General features: G+C 46.8%; 2 protein-coding genes across 5 annotated transcripts; both read right to left on the minus strand.

Moving 5' to 3' along the window:
• Positions 1 to 3,365: 3,365 nt before the first annotated feature.
• GTF2A2 (general transcription factor IIA subunit 2) lies at positions 3,366 to 8,483 on the minus strand. The gene is made up of 5 exons (XM_081964705.1): positions 8,326 to 8,483; positions 7,066 to 7,184; positions 6,364 to 6,468; positions 5,189 to 5,315; positions 3,366 to 3,703 (listed from the first exon to the last, which is right to left on the minus strand). The coding sequence occupies exons 2-5, from the start codon at positions 7,135 to 7,137 to the stop codon at positions 3,678 to 3,680; spliced, it is 330 nt and encodes a 109-aa protein (XP_081820831.1). The 5' UTR covers positions 7,138 to 7,184; positions 8,326 to 8,483; the 3' UTR covers positions 3,366 to 3,677.
• A 907-nt stretch (positions 8,484 to 9,390) lies between these two features.
• On the minus strand, positions 9,391 to 19,798 carry BNIP2 (BCL2 interacting protein 2). Of its 4 annotated transcripts, XM_081965014.1 has the most exons (11): positions 19,652 to 19,791; positions 17,192 to 17,311; positions 16,510 to 16,568; positions 15,206 to 15,373; positions 13,994 to 14,170; positions 13,778 to 13,880; positions 13,239 to 13,370; positions 12,960 to 13,046; positions 12,772 to 12,870; positions 12,203 to 12,238; positions 9,391 to 10,816 (listed from the first exon to the last, which is right to left on the minus strand). In XM_081965014.1, the coding sequence occupies exons 2-11, from the start codon at positions 17,239 to 17,241 to the stop codon at positions 10,768 to 10,770; spliced, it is 960 nt and encodes a 319-aa protein (XP_081821140.1). In that variant the 5' UTR covers positions 17,242 to 17,311; positions 19,652 to 19,791; the 3' UTR covers positions 9,391 to 10,767. The 4 variants fall into 4 exon arrangements, with proteins under 4 accessions (XP_081821140.1, XP_081821142.1, XP_081821141.1 ...); XM_081965016.1 differs by lacking the exon at positions 12,203 to 12,238 and having other exon boundaries at positions 19,652 to 19,798; XM_081965015.1 differs by lacking the exon at positions 19,652 to 19,791 and having other exon boundaries at positions 17,192 to 17,326.
• Positions 19,799 to 24,288: the final 4,490 nt, after the last annotated feature.

Consider the following 24,288-nt stretch of genomic DNA (forward strand, 5'->3'; position numbering starts at 1 on the left):
CAGTTTCCCTTTGCAGCTTTGGAAGAGTTTCTATTCTGGCCAGTCTCAATGAGGGACTTTGAGGGTTCAGGTGAAGTGGTTCTCCCCAAGAGCCTTAGGGACAGGTGCCAATAACTAGGAGTGCTTGTAAAGTCCCAGATACAGAAGCTGAAGCTCAAATACATTGGCCACCAAACAAGAAGACTCCATGGAGAAGACCTCAGTGTTGAGGGAGATGGAAGGCAAGAGGAGGAGGAGACGACAGAGGAGGAGATGGTTAGTGTCATTGACTCAGGGAAGATGAGTTTGGTCAAACCCCCTGGAGGCAGTGGAGGAAGGGAGGGGGCTGGTGCAGTGCTGTGCTCCACAGGGTCATGAAGAATCGGACACAACTTAGCCACAGAACAACACATTTATACAGTTCAGGAACAGAAGAGATTATTATTGCTACCTACATGGAAGAATCAAAGCTGAACTGGTGAGAGAGAAGGGTCAGTGGCTGCACATTGACCCCAAACTGATGACATGTTTAACCCTCCCTTTCAGCTCAGCCGGAGGGCAGGGATGAAATTCAATTTTGTTTTACTACCGGTTCTGTGGGCGTGGCTTGGTGGTGGGGTCCTGTGTCTGAGTAGGTGTGGCCAACTCGATGACACTCATGGCCACGCCCACTGTCACATGCTACCAGAACCTGGCCGGAAAAAATGTGTGTATGAGTCCATTTACAGCGGAGCTGCTGCTCCCTTTATGGTCCCCCCTGGCCCCCTCCCTCCTGGGGGCTGAAGTACCTTAAAGGGACAGCTCTGCTGTGAACAGAGGGAGAAATGTCTGGATTGGGTGCGCAAGTCGAGCGGCCGGAAGAGGTGAGGGGTGACAGGGTGACGTGGGTGGAGCCACCAGGGATTTTTGTCACCGGTTCGGAGAACTGATGCCAATCGTCTCTGCCAGTTCGGCCAAACTGGGTTTGGATTTCACCTCTGCCTGAGGGGTTAAACATGTCACCAGTCTGGAGTCATTGCAGAGTTACAAGAGACCCAAGTCCAGCTGCCCTCCTTGAATTCCATTGACCTTTCTCTATCGCCAATTTAGCTTCAACCGGTAGTTGACTTGTGTGTAGCTCATCAGTGGCCTTCAGAATTGTATCTCTGCCACCTCTGAAGGTTCTTCCTCAAACCCAATTCCTATTCTCTTAGCCTCGTTAGTACCAGACGACCAGAGGGCCCGTTGGAAAAGATTGAACCAGATCCTCCTTTTGATCCTTTCCAACCCAAGAATTCCAGGACTTTGCAGGTTTCTTCTAGTGTCAATAGTGACATAAATGCCATACTTGGTTCTGGCTTTATTGGCTCACCTGCTGACAGGTAAACATTGTAAAGGATATCAGCACCAGCTCAAACTGGTCCTTTATTGCAGCAAAAGCAAAACTCTCTTGCGTGCAATGTTGTAAATAGCAGGAAAGGAAGTATAAGCTGCTTGTCAGCATTCCAAAGAGGCAAAGGATTCCTCAAACTTCCAATTCATTAAGAGACGTGCTTGGCACATCTGTGGAAACCCGAATCTGAAAGCTTCCTGGGTTTTCCACCCAGATGAAAGTTCATGATTTGTCCCCACACCCACAACTCCATCCCATGGTCCAATCTTCCTCTGCCACCCTGGCATTTCCACCCATCTAGTTCCGGTCAGGTGCAGAGGTGCGGAGACAAAGGTCGACCTTGGGCTTCTAGAAAGGAATGTTTTATTTTTTGACAACACCACATTCTGCTCCTTACTTTTCCCTCTCCCAATTACCCCACTAATGAAACAGCATAGTAAAATAATAAGAGTGTGTGGCAGGCCAAAGATCCTAAAAGGAGTATGACTGCAGGCCTGACACTGCTCCAATTAATCTCAAACGTCAAATTTTATTTTGGAAGATAACACCGTGTGATGTAGAAAGTTTGCTCCCTCCCCCACCTTCCCAAAAAAAGCAAACAAGGCCAGCCACTCCCTGGAGGAAATTACTCAAGGAGGTCATCAAAGGAACAATTGTTTGAATGTAATTTTGCCACCAATCATGGAATGAAAGTGACATGGAAACACAGAGCCAGCATGCCCAAGGAAGCAGAATTAAGCTGGTAAATCAGGATTAGATACGTTTTGCAGATTCTGGTTTCTTTTACTATATGCTCATGAACTAGACGCACCAACATTTGCTGGCTGGGGAATCCTGGGAATTGGAAGTCCACACGGCTTAAAGGAAGCGAAGTTGGAGACCCCTGCTTTAGCCAGAGTGAATTTAAATGCCCCTGGCAGGCAGCTTGGAGGAGCCCAAACAAGGATAACCATCTTGATAGGACAGAAGGCAGCCAGAAACAAACGAGGGCAATTAATCGTAGCTTATTCTATCCGTCAGGAGCTTCTGCAAATCTGTTTTCACATCATTTACGTGCTCTCACAGTACTATAGGGTTAGGTTTCCCCCCCCCCAAGGAATTTCCACTTGGCCAAGGCATTTAAAAAACAACAACAATTAATCTGTGACATCGGGCATCCCTCAGATCTCCAGCTTTGTTCGCTGAAGCATTGCTAAGTGCTCTAAGTGTTGCAGGCAGAAAATGAGGGCCCATTTGAAGCTTTTTCTAAAGGACTCAGGCGCTGCCCAACCACCACACACTTCAGGGGAAAAGCAATCCTAAAAGGCAACAAGGAAAACGGACGTGCCGAGCCTTGAAGCCTTGTCAAAGAGGGCACAAAGGATATTCATCTTGGGAAATTAAGTACGTTGCCATTGCCACAAATAAGTAGTTACCTTATGGCCCAGGTAGATGGTTTAACTATTAAGCAATAAAACAGAAACCAGCCAGGGAAAATCTTACCTGAGAAATTGGGAGTTGAGAACAAGCAACGTTCTCATTGGCAGCAGAAAAATGTGCAATGCTTACTTTCTGATGCAAATATACAAGTCGATTCCTTCCTCTCTACTCAGCACGCTTGGATGAGCCCATGAAGGCAGAATTCAGGTAGCTGAACTCCCAGTTTGGGATTCAAGGCTAAACTTGGGTTGTTGATTCTCCCTAGATTAAATAGTGTAGTTTTAAAAGGGGGATGGGCTACGTAATGATCCCGACAATGAATTAATACAAGTGGCTTATAGAGGTCAGATAAATATAGAACATGATCTCGTGAATACAACAAAAAATAAAGAGATATACAGAGCCATGTTTGAACTTTTTTGAAAGGTCAAGAATAAGCCATTCTTAAATTCAGGTTTAAAGCATACCAAGAGATCAGCTATGTTTGCAAAAAGAGTGCCAAAATAGTCCGATTTTAAGGGGGGGGGGGAAACAGGCGAATCCAGCAATCCAGCGGATCGTACATAGGAAGACGATTCAGTACTTATCACGCCACTAAGTTTTAAATAAAATATTTATTGGTGACCTTGATGAACCCAAAAGTAGCTGTGTTATGTTTCATCCTTATTTTTGATCCTCTGGTTTTATTATTTTTAAAAAGGCAAAAGCTTGCTTATCTTCATCACTGAGCCAACGCCCGGAGGTGCCTTATGGGACCTGGCTAAGACAGTTCCACAAGGCCTCCCAGAAAAGGTGAGCCTGCATTCTTAAAACAACTCCCGACAAGAGTCTTTCTTGGCCCAGGCTGCTCCCCTGGAGGAAGCCCTGCCCATCCAGTCCACATGGGCTCAGAGGCCCCGGTCCCCCTTCACTCCACAGCATTGGAACCTGTATCTGGAGGCAAGGGAAACACCGGGTGAGAAACATGGCTCCAAAACCAGAGCTGCACAGAAGGAATGGAAGACTGCATTTATTCCTAATAAGCCAGGCTGGTCTTGTGGTTAAGGCTACAAACAGTTCAGTTCCAGTCAACCCCAAAGCCAGATGGGTGAATGTGGGCCCATCACTCTCACCAAGGGAGGAGGAGGTCAGGAAAAACCACTTCCGAAAGCCTTGCCAAGAAAACTGCAGGGACAAGTCCAGGCGGTGTTTGTTTATATCTCCCCTTGATTATTTTTACAAATAAGGCAGCGAACATATCCAACAAAGCCTCCCCCCCCCCCTATTTTCCCCACAACAGCCCTGTGAAGGGCAGAGAGAGGGAGGGAAGGGAGAAGGGAGGGAGCAAGGGGGATGGGAGGGATCAAGCAAGCAATAGCACAGGCTTACATACCACTTCATACTGCTTTTATAGCCCTCTCTAAGTGGTTTACAGAGTCAGCCTATTGCCCCAACAATCTGGGTCCTCATTTTACCCACCTCGGAAGGATGGAAAGCAGGCTGAATCAATCTTGATCCAAAGGCAGAAGGCCTTACATGGAAATCCCTGATCTGGGGCCCTGCTCTCAACAGACCCAGCCCTCCACCAGCATTGCAAAAATGGAAAGTGCAGTATGAAAGCGAGGATCTGCTGTCACGGCTCAGGACAAAGAAGTCAAGTAAGAAAAAAACCAGCCACATTGTGTGTTTCGGTCAGAAGGAAGAAAGCACTTCTGCAAATACACAGCTCAGGAGATCTGCACACCGGGAATGGCCACAAGGTTCACCTCATGTATTAAAAGTTGCGTTCAACAACTGCTTTCAGGCAAGGAGAAAAAGCCGGAAAGTTTACACAGTAAACAGGCGATAGGGAACTTCTTGGTACCAGGAAACCTGTCCTTTTGTTGATTTTGGCAGGTCGAAGTATGAGTAAAGTCTTGTTACTCCTAACAAGTCGCCTTTGGCAAATGCCAGCTATCTTCAAGATAGAGAAATGGAAACCTGCCCAAGATTAAACCACTCCTGTATCTGCAATTTTTATATCCACTTTTTTTTTAATAATTTCTTTTTTAATCTTCAAAACAAACACAACACATCCTTTTTACATACTTTGCAATGTCCCTGAGATGAGCAAGACGTATTCTTCCTGTTCACCGTCTCTGCGGGACGGTTTAGGTCCGTTTGGACCACCCAGCGGCAAAAGTACCAACGGCGACCTCAGAGCATTGAGATCGCACGTCGTCTCATCGCAACATTGGCTCCTCCTCCCCTTATATCCACTTTTCAAGAGGGGAGCAATCGTGCATATTCCTGGTTTTGGTATTCCTAAAGCGGAGTTTTTCAACCTCAACCACTTTAAGCTGGGTGGGCCGGTTCTGGGAGTTGCAGTCCTCCCCCCCAGCTTAAAGAAGGCTGAGGTTGAGAAACACAGACGTCACCCCCCCCCAAAAAAAACCTTACTTTTCCCATCGCAGGCCACGATTTTGACTTTATCCACTTTCACCACCTCAGTGACCTCTCTGAATTCCACGTCATTCAGTACGAAGGTCCAAACGTTGTCACAAAACCTGTAGGTGTTCAGAGAGCCCTTGGGAAGAAAGAAGAGGGGGGGGAAGGAGGGCTTAGGGCAGTGATGGCCAATCTTTTTCTTACGGCGTGCCAGAATTGTGCATATGCCCACTCAATCTGCGTGCGCACCCCTCCCCCCCCCCCGTACACGCGTGCAACCCCTCCCCAGGCTCTGGAGGCTTTCCTGAAGCCTGGGGAGGGGGGTAAGAATGGCTTCCCCTGGCCCTCCGGAAGGGTGAAAAATCAGCTGGCCGGCGCTCCCATGCGTGCCGGAGTTGAGGGCTGGCGTGCAACCAAATATGGCTCCGCCTGCCCCCTATGGCACACATGGCATAGGTTCGCCATCAGGGGCTTAGGGAAAGGGCCTTAAAAGGTGCTCTTTCAAAAGGCAGTTTGGACAGGGTTTTCTTCTTCTTTTGCAGGCGGCCTTTCAAGCAATGCTGACCTGGAAGACTCTGGAGAACCTCCAGAGATCCTTAGGGAAAGGAAAAAGCAGCAAAAAGACGCCTGCTGAATTGGGCCTCTTGAGTTTCCCCCTTAGCTCCCTTCCCTTCCTGATAGAGGCAGGCAGCCATTCTGGGAATAGTTCTATCGCCCCCTGGTGGCCATCAAAGGAACAGCCGCGGGCAGAATTTGGGGGATTTGTATTTATGACCGTTGTAGTGTCCCAAGGTCATGCGATTGCCTTTTGCGACCTTCTGACAAGCAAAGTCAACGGGGAAGTTGGATTCACTTAACAACTACGTTACTAACTTTAACGACGGCAAGGATTCCCTTAACCACTGAGGCAAGAAAGGTGTCACTGCGTTAATTGTTTGCTAGCCAAACTGATGAGTTACTGCGGTCATAGGCTCTTATCAGCAATGATTTACTGCGCATGCTTTTTAACACGTTTAATAATACATCACACATTCCAGAGACTTCTTTACTTTTGATCTTCTGTTCATCTGCCAAGAAGGTGGACGATAATTTGCTCTTGCCAAAATGTAACAATTAGATTTGTTTATTTTCTTATTTTCATATTAAAAGTTTGTTTTAATTAGAACTTTCTAATTAGCGTTTCTTACCCTGAAATTGACTCGGTTTCTGACTCGCTGGGCTAATGCAGCATTGATCGCTTTGTCAAACTGTAGGAGGACTTGGAGAGCGAGCTGGGGCGTAATCTGCTGAGACTGAAAGATTAAAGAAGAAAACCTTAAATGCCAAAGAGAAACATTCACCTGCCCAAAATTAAAACTTTGTTTTGATATTCACACATTGATTGGTGTACCAAGTTTGTCCGAAGAGGCCAAAACCTTCAGAGCAGAGATTAGCGTTTACAATTTCAACTAGCATGACTTGACTAGTTTTTTTCATTCCCTTCAACCCTAATATATGGTATAAATGTGATGTTGCCCGTTTAGTTTAGTTTATTGTCATTGCACCTCATACAATGAAATGACTAAGTTTGCAACTTAAGGAGACTAGCAAACATTGTTCACCGGAACTCAAACCCTTGTTTTGAGTTTGAGAAACTGGACAGTTAAGATTATTGTCTTCCTTTGTGAAACCTCTCCTATCATCACGGACATCTTTCTCTTTGTCTTCAATTATGATACGGAGGAAAAGCCTGGAAAAGCAAGCACTCTTAACACTGTTTTCAATTCAGCAGTATGTATTGCTTTGATCTCTGGCTGCAAAGCTAACACGTATCTCCTTCAATCGTGTCTATTCTACTTAAGCCCTTTATTCAGGAGGATGGGAATAAAAAGGAGCTCATTATACCTCACCTGAATGAGCTCATCCAGGCTTTCTTGAAGGCTGTTCCCCAGGGTGGTGTTTCTGTACAGTTGGTAGGCCATGGCTGAAGGAGTCACAGATACGAATCCACTCGACTTTCACTAAAGACCTGGACAGTTCAGAACGACAGTTATACTTGGTGAAGGAAGGAGAAAGCAGGTAATGGAGAGACTGAGAATAAAACAATTAGGATTAAAAAAGACTTTAGTTTCCCTGCTGATAAAATCCCACCTACACCCTGCTCTTCCAATTGCAGGTAGTCCTCGGTTTATGACCACAACTGAGCCCAAAATGACTGTTGCTCAGCAAGACATTTGTAAAGTGAGGTTTGCCCCATTTTACCCCATTTCTCATCATGACTGTTAGGTGAAATCACTGGAGTCGTTCCATTAGTCACAGGGTTAAAATACCTGCCGCCGTCACTTTGAATGTCCACTAATCGGCATGCATGAAAATGAAATTTTAAGTGAGTCCAATCCCCCCCCCCGGACTCCGCTCATCGGAAGGCCGCCAAAGAGGAGGACGTGACTCCAGGACGCTGCAACCGTCATAAATACGTGTCAGTTGGCCAAAGGCCTGAGTTTTGACCAGGCGGCCTCCTTGGGGGACGCTGCGACTCTTGTGTGAAAAACGGCCAAAGGTCACTTTTTCCAGTACTGTTGTAACGTTGAACGGTCACTAAACGAACTGGTGTAAGTCAGGGACAAGATGGGAATAAAGGCATGGGGTGCTTCTTCCGGTTGCAAGAAGAGGCTTTGCAGGGCAGGGATTCCCCCCAAAGACTCCCCCCTGTCAGAAATGGTGTAGGGTCTCCTGCTTGGGCGGGTGGACTAGATGACCTCCAAGGTCCCTTCCAACTCTGTTCATCTGTATCTGAGGGCGCCACGGGCCCTTCCTTGGCTACGGGGCCCCCAACCAGTCCCAAAGCTCCACCTGCGGGGGGGGGGGAATCCCCACCGCCTCTCCTGTGCACGTGGGCACCCGCGGACACGCGTGCGGGCTCCTCCTCCGGGCGCGTGTTTAGCCAGAAGGGGGCGCCCTGCACGGGCTTTGCAGGAGGGCCCCCAGCGCCCACCCCCTCTGGGGAGACCCCTGCCCGCCTTCGCCCACCCCGCGCCTGGGCCCCGGGAGAGCCGCGCTGCAGGGCCTGCGCTGGCCGGGCGAGGCTGATTGGAGAGGGGATGCACAGCCGGCTGCGGATGATGGGGCGCGGAGTCCCAGGCAGGGCGGAGCTGCTCCCCCGGCTCTACCTCGGCGAGGAGGGCTCCCTCGCCCGCACGGGGCCCGCCGGGCTCCTCCAGACCTCCGACGCGGAGAAACGGGCCACCAGCTCCGATGCCCGCCTCTTTCCGATACCACCGAGCGGGGCCCGGAAGCGGAATTCGATGTAGGCCGTGGGCGCGACCATAGAGTCTCTGCGTCGCCGAAAGTCGCGATCGCGTGTACGCATGCGCCTCTGAGGAAGGCGGGGCGGAGGGCGTGGAGCGTTCGACAGCGAAGCGAAGGCGCCGGGAAAGGGTGGCGCATGCGCAGAAAAGGCAGCCGGAGGGCTGGCATTAGCGGTTCTTCCGCATTCCACGTGCGGCTGGCTCCTATCGGAGGGAATCGCCCTTCGGGAACGGCCTCCAAGCGCTCCTCCGTTAGAAATGCACGGGAAATGCACTCTGCACGTGCGCAGAGGAGCTTAGCCGCCCCACAGGCAGGGCTTATTGGGTGGCCCTTGGATGGGACGCCACCAGATCTTCAGCTACTGGAGAAACGGAGCAAACGCTGCTCCAGGGTGTCCAGTGAATTCAACGCCAGCCTCCTGGCACCGGATCAGGTGGCCAGCCACGTTGCCCAGAAGCCCTGGTCTCCCCACCCACTTTTAAACCCAAGGTGGACACAAAGGCAAGCCTGCAGGGATTTTGCCCAAACCTCCAGCCAGGGAAGCAGGAATACCCCATTCCAACCAAAAAGGGGGCAAAGAATAAGTTCTCTTTTTGCCGTCTGGCGTTTGGACAGGTGGGCCACCGCTTCAGACCCTTCACAGGAGCACCAAGGAAAATCCACAGCATTTTCAAATCATGTCTGGGTTGTTATGAGACAAACAAGCAATGTCTGACCCGGCAATTCTTCTTCTTGATGGCCCCGTTGACTCAACTGCCCCATTTTCCCTCTCTGCCCTTCCTTCGTCTTCTGGTCCTGCTACTTAACAACCGTTTTCACTCCAGCTGTGTGAAGATTTGGGTTTGTTAAGTAAAGCAAACAGGATTTTTCCCATCTTAAAATAAATACACTTAAGCATTTATGACATAAATACCCAATTAAAGCCATTCTTTATTTAAAAACATTTTATTGACTGGGTTATGAGCAGACACACGGGCAGAATTTTCCCCCCATGAACACTGGGAACAAGAAAACGCTGCGTTGCTAACAACAGGCACAAATTTTAAATACAAATTGAAAATAGAGCGATGATGCCCAAGCTTTCCAAAACCCTTTTAACATTTCTGCTACAATCCCCGAAGGCTTTGATGATTACCCCGCTAGGAATTAGTGCATCCGACACATCCGCGCCCTGACTGAGGCGGCCACTCTTCAAGCAGCCGTTAAAAACAGGTAGAACATGCAACACAAACACGCAGTTACACACACAGACTTCTTTTTAAAAAACAAAAAAGTGCATAAAGTGAAGCTAGTGCTGGTGGAAAGTGCCATTTCAAGAGCCTTTTGCTTTCCAAAGGATGAAACCACCACGTAACATTGTTCTTCCACCTGGGCGAGACACGCAGAGTGGGCTTGAGAGCAGCCTCCATAGGCTAAGCTGTCCTTGTCTCTAACTCTGGGAACACTTTCTCTACTCTTGAGTGCCACATCCTGATACCATGTCCTGCAACTCCCCTGCACATTATGGTAAGTAAGGAAGTCCATCAGAAGCTGGACTGAGATCTCCTCCATGGTGGACAGGAGGAGACCGGCTGGGAGGCCACCGCCATTCGGCTCTGGAATGTCGCCCAAATTCCCAAATAAATTTTGCTCCCTGGGCATCCAGAGCTAGACCGCCTCCCCCAGCCCCAACATTCGAACAAGAGTAGTAGTCTCAATCACTGGATCTTTCTGTTCCGAGGCGAGGGAGCTGAAACCTCAGGGTTTCAACACAGAAGGGCTTGGACTGATTCGAGTTTGTGCTGAGGACACCCAACTCCAAGGTGAAGCACAGTGGAAACAGCAAAGGATCTTGCTAGCGTAGCAGATAACCAAAGTTACATTTCTCTCTTCTTTAGCCAAGAAGCATTTCCCCATATATAAGAAATTCTCATGCATTTTATTCCTAAATAAACGACGACCGCCATCGGTGGGCTAGTGCGTCTCAGAAGTTTTTCGCAGATGAAAATTATAAAATATGCGTTGAAGAGTCATAAAAATATATATATTATCTCTCCCCTTAACGTTGAAGCATATAAATACTTACTGAATAAGCATCGCAATATAACAATGGCTGCCCCTCCTAGGGTGCCTTTGTGACACGGCCGTGTGAAAGTTATAATAAAGGCAACTACGAAGTGTCAGCATCCCCTGGGACGTGAAAACCCACTTGGCAGTGCATCATTCAACAGGCGAAGTCCAGACGCAGAAGTCTTCCTCAGGGCCTCAGATCTCCCAGCGTGTTCTTCATTCTCGGCTTGAATTCAGAAATACTTTTTTTTTTTTTACTGTTCAGACTTCTGCTCCTGTTTCCCATTAAGTTCTCGATCAATTCTGCTCATTGGAGAGAAGAAAAAATATGTCGCATTTTGCAAATGTTTGCATGGAGGGGGGGAAAAGAAACCTTATCATTCAGCAATTGCAGTGAAACAAGGAATACAAGTGAAAGCAGGAAGTTTGCTACAGACTTGAGGGGCACTTTGAACGGTGACAGTTAACAGGGGAATGAAATTGACTGGGCAACTTTTCCTCTCCATTGACCAGGTTCAGACGTGCAGAGTTCAAGCTCATTACTTCAACGTCTTCTGCCTATAATACAGGAATTTCCCAAGTCTGGCAGCCTAACCCCTGGGTTGGATCAGGTCCCAAGGGACTTAGCAGGAGTTGGCCATAACCCTTTTGAAGACGGGATCGGCTTTCGGGGGGATTAGCCAAGTTTGCAATATTCTGAGCCGTCCCTCCAAAGGAGAAAAAAGGGGGAATTCGAAGCAATTATATAAAACCAGCACTTTCTGGATCAAATGGATTTGTTAATCAGCCACAGCGATGAGTGCAGGAGATTTGAGAGTGCGGTCAAAATATATTTATGAATATATTCATTAGCAGGCCACTCTTGTTAAAAGCCCCATCAGAAATATTCCGCATGCATTGGAAAATCGGGGGGGGGGGGGGGGAAGCGGGATTGGGTGGAAAAAAAGAAGTAATTCCGTCAGCTTTGAAGGTAGATGAACAAAGGTGAGAGTGAGCCACAACCACCCTCAGTCTAAAATTAAGGAAGGCTTTTTTACAACCATGGCTGCCCAATTTGAACAATTTGCAGTTCTCCATCTGAAGCTTAGTGTTAATATAGGTAGTCTTCGACTTACAGTTGTTCATTTAGTGACCGTTCAGTTACAACGGTGAGTTGCGAGCCCTTTTTCACACTTACGGCCACTGTAGCCTACCCGTGGTTATGTGATCAAAATTTGGACACTTGGCAACTGACTCGTACTTATGACGGTCGCATGATCCCCTTTTGCGAGCTTCTGGTGAGCAAAGTCATGGGGAAGCCGGATTCATTTAACGACTATGTTTAACATGGTCTGATTTAACAACTGCAGTGATTCCCTTAACAACGGAAGCAGGAAAGGCCGTACAATGGGGTTAACCAATGTCTCACTTAGCAAGAAAAATTTGGGGCTCCGTTGCGGTCGTAAGTCGAGGACCACCTGCAGTTAGACAGCCAAGACTCAGCTTTGGGGATTACTTAATTGTTCTTGGGAAGCAGCAGCGGTGTGAGCAGCCCAGCAGGAGCCTCAAGAACCGTGCAAGCTCTTGGCAAGGGTGAACTCCCATCCCCACGTGCTGTGTGCATTCCAGCCGGCCCCCTCCCTCCCCAAAGCCAGCCCAGAGCAGAAGGAGGCGAGAAGACACACATTCCTGATCAAGAAGTGCAGATACCTTTGGAGTTTCTTTTTACATTTTTCTTCTTCGTACCTTAGTAGGGAAAATTCAATTTTAGTACAGCCGGTGCAGCTTTTCAGACTCGCCAAACCCAAGCCAACCTAAGCATGTACTTAGCCAAGTGCTTCCCAGCACCGATGTATAAGAACGACATTAAGCAAAAGGTTTTTTTTTTACATTTTTCCCTCCATAGGAAGGGCTATTGTGTGTCTCCCTCCAACGTTCAGAGCCGCTGGGCATCTCTGAGGCTCCGTCCCATTCTGGGAAGGGGGATTAGGATCCCTGGAAGGAACTGGCTCAGACTTAGTTAGAAAGAACGGACTTGGGGCCTCCATACTAATCCCTGAAGGCAACTGGAATCCCTTGGAAGGAATCTGGGCAGGGCACGTGACTTCCTCTGAGAAAGCTCCCAAGAGCACCAGCAATTCATCTGAATTTTAACAACCAACTCCTGGGAGGAGGAGATGGTCACTACCACTCTATCCCAACTCCTCGGAGGGGAGCCCTTCGGACCGAAACATCCAGGCACTCTGGGGGCCCCTGGATACAAAAGAAAGGTGACCTACTGTTTTATGCATTCGGGGATGTTCACGCTGTCCATGGGAATGAGCTCTGCCAGCTCTGCCAAAGTAAAGACGTATCTGATTTTTTGGCTGAATTTTGAGCTGAAAGAGACAGGAGGGAAACAGTCACAGCTACAGCGCTAACCGATGTGTAGCTTAATGAAAGAAGGATAAAATGTTGTGTCCGTTACCTAATAAATGGCTTTGTGATTGCCAGAAGTGTTCTAATGAACCAGGAAGGATGGACTATTATTAAGGACTTCAGGTTTTTCCTTAACCTAAAGTCAATAAAATCAACGCAGAGGTTAGCAACGGAAGGCAACACTACTCTTCCCAAAAAATTATGCGCTGTTTCCAGTCCCATATGAGACAGAGCCCCTCCCCCTATTCCCACCCTTTAAAGAACTCTGTATTGCTCTTCCAACTGGCTGTGCCTCTTCCGGTATCCCCCTCCCCCTATTTAATCTTACCTCCTATCAATTTGCTGGTAACACTTCCTGAGCCAACCTAAACTGGGCATTCTCTGCCGGGTGGTCGCCCCGTTGAGATAAACAATCATATAGCTCTCCGCTATTAATAATTCTAGGGAGCCGATAATGTATCTGTGGGAAAGAAAAGAGGAACAGCTGAAGTGGCAGCTTGATTCATACAAAGACCAGACAATACAGGTAATATTCGATTTACAACCACAAGGGAGACCAGCATTTCTGTTATTAAGTGAGGCAGTGGTTAAGTGAGTTTGGCCCACAGTTTACAATTTCTCTGGGTGTCAAGAGAAGCTCCCGATCCAATTTGATCCCTTACTCATCTTTAAAAACTCTTCAGATGGGGGAATCTGATCTCAGTGGTATTCCGCACACCAAGGACTGTGGCTTGATCTCTAGCATCTCCTGTAAGGAGGAGGATGGGCCACCCCTCCCAGCTCCCCCAACAACCATTCTTCCAGGTAAGATGGATCAAAATCTAACTCCACATGAAAGCAGGGTTACCTGTTTGCTCCATCACTTACTTAAACAGATTATCCATTAAGTATCGGTAGTTTGGTTGACTACTTTCTGGCATGAAGCAAACCGCAAAGACAATAATTGCATTTAGTCCATCCCCGTAATAGCCTGGAGAGAGTGGGGGGAAATAGGGAATCACAATGATGCTTTTTCTTTAAGGCTTCCTGCGGTTGCCGAGAGCCAGCATGGTGAACCAAGGATTATAATAAGTCAGCACTCACCTCCGTGACTAATTACTTTCTTGTAGGGCTCAATGGCCTTCATGTCTACTCGGTGACCCTGGTCACCAATCTGGTACATTCGCCATCGACGTTCCTCCTCCTTCTCTTCCGATGCCGTGTATTCCAGCAGGGAGCCCTTCCGAGCAGCATCGGTGCTTTTCTGCTTTGGAAGATCGTCTGGCCACCCATGGAAACAGAGGATTGGAAGAGGCGTTACGTTATCAGGCCTAGGTTTTCCAACTTCAGCAACTTTTAAGATCTCCAACTCCCAGAATTCCCCAGGCAGGCCTCGTGGATGAGTTGGTCAGTTAAGTGTTTCGGAGTGACAGGCTCATGTTTTGAAGGGTCAACATTCACTTATGAAAATGAAGGAGGAACCAAGGAATTAAGCAGTTACTGAGCAGAATGATTTTATAGTCGAGACACATGGGAGTATCAAGTTACCCTTTTCTTTGAAAACATGAAATCTCTTGTAGGTTTTTAAAATCAATGTTAGTCTCATTCTGATTAGTTTTCTCTACATCGGAGTTGCTCTCCACAAAGAGTAATCAGCACTTAAGTTTGACACGCCCGAATTCCAGAAGCAAGGCCTTTTTCAAAACATATTCAGAGTATTTAGGGTGGTGCAGACTGAACACGCTTTGAGAAGTTGACAAATCTGGATGGTGACCCTTCAACTATCATTTCCCCACTGATTGTTAAGTTTGGTGCAAAATCATTGTCACTGCCCCGATTTGCAGCAGTCATGCAAATAGACAAATCTTTCAATCAAAGCTATGCCTGATATTGAGGGGGGGGAGGGGGTCACTAGCGAGGACTAAATCATCCTCCTGGTTTTGTAATAGGGGTTTCAGTAGTGCAAGCCTTACCACAGAGGTGGGGAAAACTACTTCAGCAAGTTAGTAGTTTGTTTCCAAGAACAGAAGGTTGTGTTAAGGGAAACTATCCTTCCAGGGAAACGCAGACAGCGGCATTAAAAAGAGAAGAGACAGAAACCTTATTGCAATGACACACAACTGAACCCGCCTCTTGCCCACAGTAAAAAAAAAAAAAAAAAGCCAAGCATTGGTGGAGTGGTGGACTCTGCACCCCCAGTTTCAACGCATGTGAAACATGCACACAAAGGAGCAGGCTCAGCGACAGCAGCCGAGAGGGAACACACCTAAGGATAAAACTTTGTTGCTGTTTTTTTTTCCCTAAAAAAAGTCTTACCTTCCCACTCAAACTCATTGTTGCTGTTCTCCGAGGGGGTGTCTATATCATCCAAGTCAATATCTCCACTTGTCTCTAAGCCAGATAAAATGGACTCTTCACTCTGATCCAAAGTCAAGTTTATATTTGGAGCTATTAGTTTCTTCTTAACTTTGTTGCCATTAATTTCTAATAGGTTGAAAGGCAGGGGAAGATAACAAGTGATTTCGTGATAAATGTCAAAGCTAGAAAAAGAAGCCTCAAAACAAGAAAAGAGACTATTTAACAGAAGGGAGATAGATAGAAATGACTTTACCGTACTTAGAAGTAGGGCTAATTGTTGAAAGCCCGTTGAACATAAGAATGTTACAGTCTTTATTTACTTTTTAAAAGGGAGACCAAACGGGTACCTCACTCAGCAAAGAAATTAATTATATACTCAACAGTTCTAGAATTAAATACAAGACTGTTTCTATTCTGTTTGAGTTTTGACATTTCTGCAGAGCTCATATACGTAACTTTAGCCATTCTAATAAAGTGAACACACTATTTATTCTGTATCCCTTATGATGCAGCAGAAGCGAGCACAATGTTTTGAATTCCCACTGCTACTTGTCTTCAACACTCCAGTCCATCTTGATTGAAATATTCTGGCCTTATCAAAGATAGTCTTATTTCAAACCATTTTCATAATCGTGAGTCAATTTCAAGATTAGACCATTCTTGGGAAGGCTGCCTCAGTCTTCTCCAAGGTAGGAAAACCTTGAGAGCAGGGGTGTCCAACCTTGGCCACTTTTAGAGATGGACCAACTCCTAGAATTCTCCAGCCAGCTGAAGTTCACAAGTCTTAAAGTGGCCTAGGTTAGACGCCCCTGCTCTATAGAAAACAGTATTTGAAAGCTGGAGAATTGCAACATCAACATGTTTTGCTCACTTCTGGAATACTGGAATTAGCCAGGGGAGTTAACACACAAAACAAAATCTGAAGTGGAACATCTGAATATATCAAGTGTTCCACCAGTTTCTTATTCTTACTGGATCAGTTTCAAGCCTCTGAGATGAAGCAGCATATATGTCATATTTTTAATTTTAAAAAAATATCTTGACAGTGGCAGACAAGATGTTGACTTCTGCCTAGAGATGGGAAGGCCTGGAAAAAAATGGAAAAATTGGGGAACAAACAGGGTTTTTTTAATGGCTTTGGAAAAAAGCCTGTTTTTTCCCAATTTTTCCATTTTTTTCCAGGCCTTCCAATCTCTACTTCTGCCTCAGCTGCCTTAGCCCCAAGGGCAAGTTCCCGATATCTTGCAGATTGATGCACTTACCGGACTGGTCTCCTCTTTCAGCTGGCCCAGCTTCCATATGGTCATCTTCTGGCAAAGGTCTGGAATAGAGAGCAGACATTAAATGTAGTCAAGATCAGAGTTGCTTCCTTTTCCATTTCCTTTCTGTAAAACTAAGAGTCACAATAGCTCACAAGTAATTTGGTTCCACAACTATTTCCAGAGTCCAGATGACTTGTGAGTCCTGTTGTATCAGGAGATGACGCGCTAACATGAACACCTCAGGACTGCACAAAAGTCCAACCTGTTCCTGTTGATATCTGCACACCTTCTCAACCCTTGCTGCATAAACAGCCTCCCATCATGGTCTGTAAAAGACACATTTGCTAATCAGGACTGCTACTACCACTAGCATGTAAATAACTCATTGCAATAACTTGCATTACTTTTCATCATCACACCTTGTGGATGAATCTGCTCGTTTCCTAGGCAAGGAGATTTTTTGTACATTGTGAAACGATCTCCAAACTTCCCCGGACCACAAAGATTAGCCTAGGCTCACATTGTGTGCTTACAATCCAGTCAAGCTCCTTGAATGCAGTAGGAGTTCCCCCTGACAAATGCATCTTCTGAAAACCTTGCCCCGAGGCCACACTGCAAATTATACAATCACTGATGTCATTTCCCAACAACAGCGAACCAAAACAAGTTGGCTGTGCCTTACCTGGGAAAGTCTTCGTCCTGCCACTCCTCCTTAACTTCCACTCCTTCCATCCTCAGCTTTGCCTCAAGGGCTAACGCAGCTCCGTCTTGATCCAGAGTTCAGTATTGTTGATGTGAGGCACTGCAAAATATGTTTCTGTTGAAGAGGTGCTTAATCAGGGCAGGAGTGACTTCCTAGGATGCCCGAAGTTAGCATCTGAGTTAATCCACAGAAGAAACTGGGGCAGTGCATTTATGCCAAAGCAGCAGCAATTTTTCTATTTCTGCTGAAATATTCCTCAGCCGACCTGCTGCAATTGATGCATTTTCTCAGAGAGCGCCTTTACCTACCTGTTTGGAAATTGATCTCATGACACAAAGACTGTGCTCATCAGCCAGTGCATGTATGTATAAAAGAAAAGAGCTGCTACGCATTACCAATATACACATTACATCACATTCCAACCAAGCAACAAAACTTCTGAGTCAAGACCTCATTTCTTCCACAATCTCCTTTAATATTTATTCATCAAACGAAAATTACAAATCCGAACAAGCACAACCCCCCAAAATTAAAATGTGACAAGGAGGATACTTAAGGACCCCTTGAGGGCCTCTCAAATGTGGGTTGAGGCCCACAGAAGTTAAGCTGGAGTTAAAACCATGAAAGTTTAGTAGATTTAGAATCCATCTCTGGGTGCCCTGTTCAGTCCTGGGAAATAGGCGCCCTCAGACAGGGCAGCACTTTCTACATCAGGAGAAGGATCGGATTCCTTCACCTGCCATAAGCACCGATTGTGCCTCCCCGTTTGCATTAAATGGTTGGCAGGGACCTCCCACTTCTGTCAGGGTTCCAAATAGCATCCAAAATAAAATAAGAAAGAGAGGCAAGTTCCAATTTATTGAAAATGGCTTGCAGGTCTGACACCTTCATTACACCCTCAGCTGCAGAAAGGGAGAAAAGGGCAGTGTGTATGTGTATGTGTGTGTGTGTGAGAGAGAGAGAGGGAGAGGGAGAGAGAGAGGAGGGAGAGAGAGAAAGAGAGGGAGAGGGAGGGAGGGAGAAACTTATACAATTGGGGCATCACGTGGCAGCAAATCAACAAAACCTGAACTGCTCCTATAAATGGGAGAGTTAACCATTCCTGAAAGGGGTGGGGAATGTTTTTCATCCTGTGCAAACCCATCTCCTGCTCATTACAATATTTCTCTTAGGAAAAGCTAGGGAAAACTTACTTATATATTTAGCCTGTGATGAGAACATGACAGCAGAGAAACAAGCATAAACACACAAGCTACGTAATTATGTATAAAACTTCTAAGGGGGTAGTAGGGCAATGGCCTCGTAACTGGATGTCCAGTTCAGCTATCCAGGTGTTGCTTCATGCAGATCTTCTAGGGAACCAGAGAACACACGTTGTCGTGGGCAGTCTTGCACAATAGGTTTAATAGTTGGCATATCAGCATCACAATCGCAAGAAGGGGGATCTTTCCAGTCCCACTGGTACAGGGCAAAGGCGCTTCTTCCAGTATTACACCTAATTCTGTTCAATTTCGCCCAGATCAAGCGAGGCAGGTCAAAACCAAGGGATTTGCTAGAGGAATCACTAATAGTGAAACTTTGGAAGAAGAGTAAGAAGAACACTGGTAGGAGAGACAACCACAGTTTTGGGTGTATCCAGCAATGGCTACAGGGCAGCTTTAAAAGGATATTAATCATAGTCCCTTGAAAATGAGTTTTCTGACTACTCAAGGCCCAGAGGAAGCAAAATTTGAGTAATCCCACTTCCCATCAGAAGGATGAAGCAGGAAGCCAAGCTGCAGATTTCAATACAGCCGAGCTCCATCCAGTAGGGCTGCAGTTATTGTAGGAATCAGCCAGCCAAATTTTGACCACGTAGCCATGGGGATGATGCAATGGCCATAAGTGTGAAAAACGGTCCTAAGTCCCGTTTTTCAGTGCTGCTGCAACTTAAAAGGTCACTAAATGAACTTTCGTAAGTCCAGGACTGCCTGTAAGGCTATATAGAGCAGGGGTCTCCAACATTGGCTACTTTTTAAGACTTGTGGACTTCAACTCCCAGAATCCCCTAGCATAACAAAGTTGGAACCCCTCCCATGCTGTCACTCCAAGAAGCCCAATCAGTGGGCGGGGAGCTTCCTGACTCCTCCCCCGAAAGGGCTGGGCCCGGGCCCGCCCTCCTCTGATACCGACTGCGTTGGGGGGGGGGCTTTGACGACGACCTGAGGCCGAATTACGAGCAGCTGTAAGAACAAATAAGGGTTTTTTGCCCCCTCAGGGCCCACCCATCAAGAAAGAAAACAGCACAGGCTCCCTGCAGGTAGAAATCTAGCTGGCCAAGGTTCGTGGGGGAGGGGGAAGCAAGGGAGAGGCGGAGGACCCCCTCCCCGCCCTATTTCTCCTCTCCGAAACCCCCGCCTCCCATAATAATCCCTCGCCGGCCCTGAAGAGAGGCCTCACCTCAGTGCGGTGACTCTCTAGCTCACAGCCGGCCGGAACGACCCCTCCCGAAGGTGGCGACCCTGCCCCGGAAGGACACGTGAGCAAACAGGAAGCAGGATGCAGCCCCCCCCGCCTTTCCTCAGGAAACGGAGCGGGCCGCTATTTTGCGCCTGCGCACTGCGAAGCGGCTGGAAGGGCGCGGTAGGGAGGGGCCGGGAGCGCATGCGCCGAGCGGCGCTCGCCTCCCAGCGGCTAAGCCCTGCGGGTAAATTGCGCATGCGTCTAAATCGAAGATTCGTCTCCTGAGCCGGGCAATGAGAGGGGTGTACAAGCCGGTGGGCGTGGTTTATGCAAATAGAATTATTAGAACGTGGTTTTCTGCAGCGGCGGGCGCCTGGTTGCAAACGGGCAAGGAGGAAGGATGTTAATTTCAAGGATTGCACGACCATGCAATCTTTGCAGAAGATTGCGGAATAAGTGGCTGTCTGCACGCATTGCAGTTAGACTCTGCTTGGGAAACCCTGGCCTGATTCACACAGCGCGCTTCAATATCAAACTTGCATAGCCCATATTTGTCGGTCACTCGTCTTTTTAAGACCACATCGACGGAACATAAAAAGCGCCCAAGAGATCTCCCTCTAATCCAGCCACGGATCTCCCTCCAGTCACTCACAAGCAGCACATCAGGTATATTGCCCCTGCAGCTGGAGGTTCCATTACTCCGCTTCCTGGAGGGCTTTGCTTCTTATGATCTAAATCTGTGTCTATAACTTGTGGAAAGTTATCACCCAGCCCTCTCCCAGAAAAATGAAATATCCTAGAAAATATTGAAAAGGCAGAATATTCTTATTTCCCTGGATGTGAAAAGGAAGAAACATGTTTTAAATTAAGAGTAGTTCCCTGTAGCTTCCTGCCTCCACTCACTTTGTCAATGGGCCATTAAGGTGGCCAAGCCAGTCCCTTTACATAATAAAGAGTTCTCCCCTTCAGCTCCAGGGGGATGGGATTAAGGCATGATAATACTGGCCCTTTACCCAACTCCCCACATGGCATCTGAGAACTCAACCAAACCTGGATTCAAAACGCAGCCTAGAGAGTTGCCCCTGCACGGCCCCATGGGAGTCTGACAACCAATCAGAAGACAAGCTCAAGATCAAAGTCCAGAGAGGGCATAAAACCAGGGACTCAGCATCTCAACTCTTCCTTCTCCACCAGCATTGAAGCATGTGGTCACTTTTTCTGTTCAGGAGCTGAAGCCATGGGACCCTGTCCACATTAAGCCATCTTTCCAAGCAGCCTCCATGTCTCCAGTGTCTTTTTCCCCACTTGGAGCCGAACCCAGAAGGACATTTCTTCCAACAAACTCAAGGAGGTCTCTGACCTTTGCTTCAATTTTATTTGGTCGTAGCGGGAACGGGAAGGTCCTTGTGGGTTTGTCTGTTGAGGCTCGGCTGCATTCAACCTGAAAGTCAGATTTGAAAGCGAGATTTATTTACAACAATTTGTTGTGTGGAAGAATGACTTCTTTGCAGTGGGGTTAGTTCTCTGCTGCTTTTTCTTTTTTTCCCCTTGGGCAAAAGTGGCTCTTTTGCAGCATTTTTCTTTGTCCACAGGATGGCAGACAGATCCCTGAACATGGCAGAAGGAAAAGCAGGGGAGGATTTAGAGGTGATACAGAGAACAAACCTGGATAGAAGTGGGGAGAGGAGGGGCTAAAACGACTCTTTCTGGCCTGCAGTACTCCAAATGAACCACTAGGGGCAACAAGGTTTTCTTTGCGGCCCTCAATTGGTGTGGGAGAGTGTTGCAACTCCTTTTTTTTCTCATTTTTGGAAGATGAGGGGGAAGGTAAGAAAAGTGGATGATCTGCCCAGCTTGTGGGCTTCCCTAAACAAAGTTAGATGCGGGGGGGGGAGATTTATTTTCAGAAATTCTCACCCACTTGGCAAGCTACGGGATGCTCCACCTGTTTGATGGGGTGAAGCTGGGCATGAGCATAGAAGCAGCTGTGCACCCTGGGTATTGTTAGAAACCTCATATGGGGGGAGGGGTTAATTGGTCCACTCCTGGCTGTTCCCAGGGTCTCCAGGGTTCGTTTGGCATGGTAAGTTCCCGTCATTAACAAGATGTTGAGTTGCAAAGCAGCCTAATGTTGCAGCTAATAACGTGGTTAATTATGGAAGGGCAATTCTGCGCCCGGCTGGTGGTGAGAGGGAACAGAATCCAGGATTGGGGGCTTCTTCCCCTGAACTTGATAAACCTAAATAATTGCCCTTCAGACCGCCAGAGAGGATTATTCCCCATCTTTCCTCTGACTTCTTCTGGCAGCCATTGTCCTTTTGTGGTGGGCAGGGTGATGATTCCCCAAAACTCTAGAAATGTGGAGTGAAGAAACAGCCGTTCATTTGGGTCATGAAAAAAAAAGGCGGGAATCCATTTCCGTTCTGTTTCTGGGGTGTGGTATGGTTTCCTTCTCTACAAGGTGTGTCCACTGCTCTTCACTTCCAAAATTATCCCTCAATCCAAATGAAAAGTGGAACAAATGCATGGGAGGAAAGAACGATGGGGACTGGGAAAACCATCCAGGAAAGGAGTGGGCCCTGAACTAGTTGGCCTCGGACCACAGACTGAACTGTGTTTCTTCAGTTTGGACGTAACATTCTATACCTTTGATGGCTTTGCGCAGGGTTGCTCACTCTTAGCAACTTGAAGGTGTGTGGACTTCAGCTCGCAGAATTCCCCAAATGATATGTATGGACCTCAACTCCCAGAATTTCCCCCCAAGGAGAATTCTGGGAGTTGAAATCCATGCTTCTTAAAAGTTGCCAAGAATGAGAAACATGATTAGAGCATCATGTGAACCCAACTAATATAGTTAAGGAAAGCTATGCAAAGCTTTTGATCCAGAAGTGGTATTCAGCAGGTTCTGATGAGTTCTGGAGAACCGGTAGCGGAAATTCTGAGTGGTTTGGAGAACTAGAAAATACCACCTCCAGTTGGTCCAGCTCCCATATATTCTCTGCCTCCCGAGTCCCAGCTGATTGTGAGGGAGGGAAGATTTTACAGTATCCTTCCCCTGGAGTGGGGGGGGAGTGGAGATTTTGCAGTATCCTTCCCCTGCCACACCCACCAAGCCATGCCATGCCCACCAAGCCACGCCCACAAAACTGGTAGTAAAAAAAATTGAATCCCACCACTATTCTGATCCAGAGGGAGGGCGAAATAACCTTACTTCTCAGGAGCGTTATTTGATTGGTTGATTGATTGATTGATTGGTCTCCTGCCCATCTCGACTCAAGTGTAACTTGAGGACGCAGCTCAGGACTGGCAATTGAATATTAGAAAGTTGGGTTTGATGGGGAAACTTCTGAATGGAAATTGAAACAGACCCAAGAAGAATGCGGAGGGATTTCAAAGGGTTTCCCCAATACTTTGCTTGATGCTTCTCTCTGGCTCATTTTTTTTTAATGCAAAACGTTTCACACTGAATAAAAGTCTCATCAGGAATTATTATTTTTTTTAAAAAAAGAAGAATAAAAATTTGGACCTCGCCTGAAGTCAAGTCACTTCCTAATGTGACTTTCTCTATTTGCTGTGATAAGCATTAAAATTTGCACCATGCTTGATTAATCATTGTTTAGCCATGGGCGGGGGGTGGGTGGGGGGGGCGCAGTAAATGGTTTGGAATTGCCACAGTGTAACAAATGGTTATTTGATAATGAATGAAAATGTTTGAAAATACTGTTAAAATGTCAGCTTTTAACACACAGATCATTACTCAAAAACGAATGCAAACACAGAAACCACGGTGACATCGTAAATATAGTGCCGGAAATCCAGGCCAGATCGCTGGGAAATGGGTATAAATTGATATATGAAGTTAATTTCAATCTGTAAAAGTAATTGCATTGGTTTAACTTATTTAACTCTTCTTACAATAATATTTATGGCAGGGGGTGAAAGTAAAGAAATAAATGATGATAAATAGGTAAAAGACATAGGAAATGGGAATTGTTTTCCAATTTAATTACACTGTCACATAAAATTATCACGCAGATACACAATGCCAACAGAAGGAATACATTAAAGGGTCTATTATGCTGTGCACAACCACCGAGTATCTGTTATTGTTGATGCTGTAATTTTTTTTTATTTCTCGCTCCTCCAAATTATCTCCCATATTTTCCAGAAGCTCAAGACATGTTTTGGGGGCAGATGAATGGCATTTTCACCCAGGTTATGCCCAAATCCCAGATTGGCACGAACAAGATAGGAGTGTCTTTAAAATTTGGAGGCGATTTTCCATACAAATACCCTGTTTCCCCAAAAATAAGACCTCCCTGGATAATAAGCCCAGTCGGGTTTTGAGTGCGTGTGCTAAAATAGCCCCCTCTGAAAATATTGCAACACAGCAGCAACCATGGAGTGACCACGCTGGCCGCCTCCTGCACCTCAAAAATAATAAGACCTCCCCGAAAATACGGCCAAGTAAGGCTTATTTCGGGGGTCAAAAGAAAATAAGACCCTGACTTATTTTCAGGGAAACACGGTAACGTTATTCTTAAATGTGAAGGGCTAAAGTGGAAAAAAGTAATGGACTTCTTTGATGCTTGCTTTTTCCTGGAACTAGCAAACGGGGTGAAGATGGCAGTGAT

The sequence above is a fragment of the Natrix helvetica genome, assembly GCF_964273705.1.
Source record: "Natrix helvetica genome assembly, chromosome: 12".
In the NCBI taxonomy this organism is placed as follows: domain Eukaryota; kingdom Metazoa; phylum Chordata; class Lepidosauria; order Squamata; family Natricidae; genus Natrix; species Natrix helvetica.

What these genes read in the sequence shown, in the direction of transcription:
- BNIP2 (XM_081965014.1), bottom strand. Translation starts at nt 17,241, where the DNA reads ATGGAAGGAGTGGAAGTTAAGGAGGAGTGGCAGGACGAAGACTTTCCC. An exon ending in CAGGACGAAGACTTTCCCAG is followed by an intron (nt 16,569 to 17,191) that starts GTAAGGCACAGC and finishes TCTCTATTCCAG; the next exon opens with ACCTTTGCCAGAAGATGACC. An exon ending in TGAAAGAGGAGACCAGTCCG is followed by an intron (nt 15,374 to 16,509) that starts GTAAGTGCATCA and finishes TCAACCTATTAG; the next exon opens with AAATTAATGGCAACAAAGTT.
- GTF2A2 (XM_081964705.1), bottom strand. Translation starts at nt 7,137, where the DNA reads ATGGCCTACCAACTGTACAGAAACACCACCCTGGGGAACAGCCTTCAA. An exon ending in GAAACCGAGTCAATTTCAGG is followed by an intron (nt 5,316 to 6,363) that starts GTAAGAAACGCT and finishes TTTCTTCCCAAG; the next exon opens with GGCTCTCTGAACACCTACAG. An exon ending in CGTGGCCTGCGATGGGAAAA is followed by an intron (nt 3,704 to 5,188) that starts GTAAGGTTTTTT and finishes CCTTGCCTCCAG; the next exon opens with ATACAGGTTCCAATGCTGTG.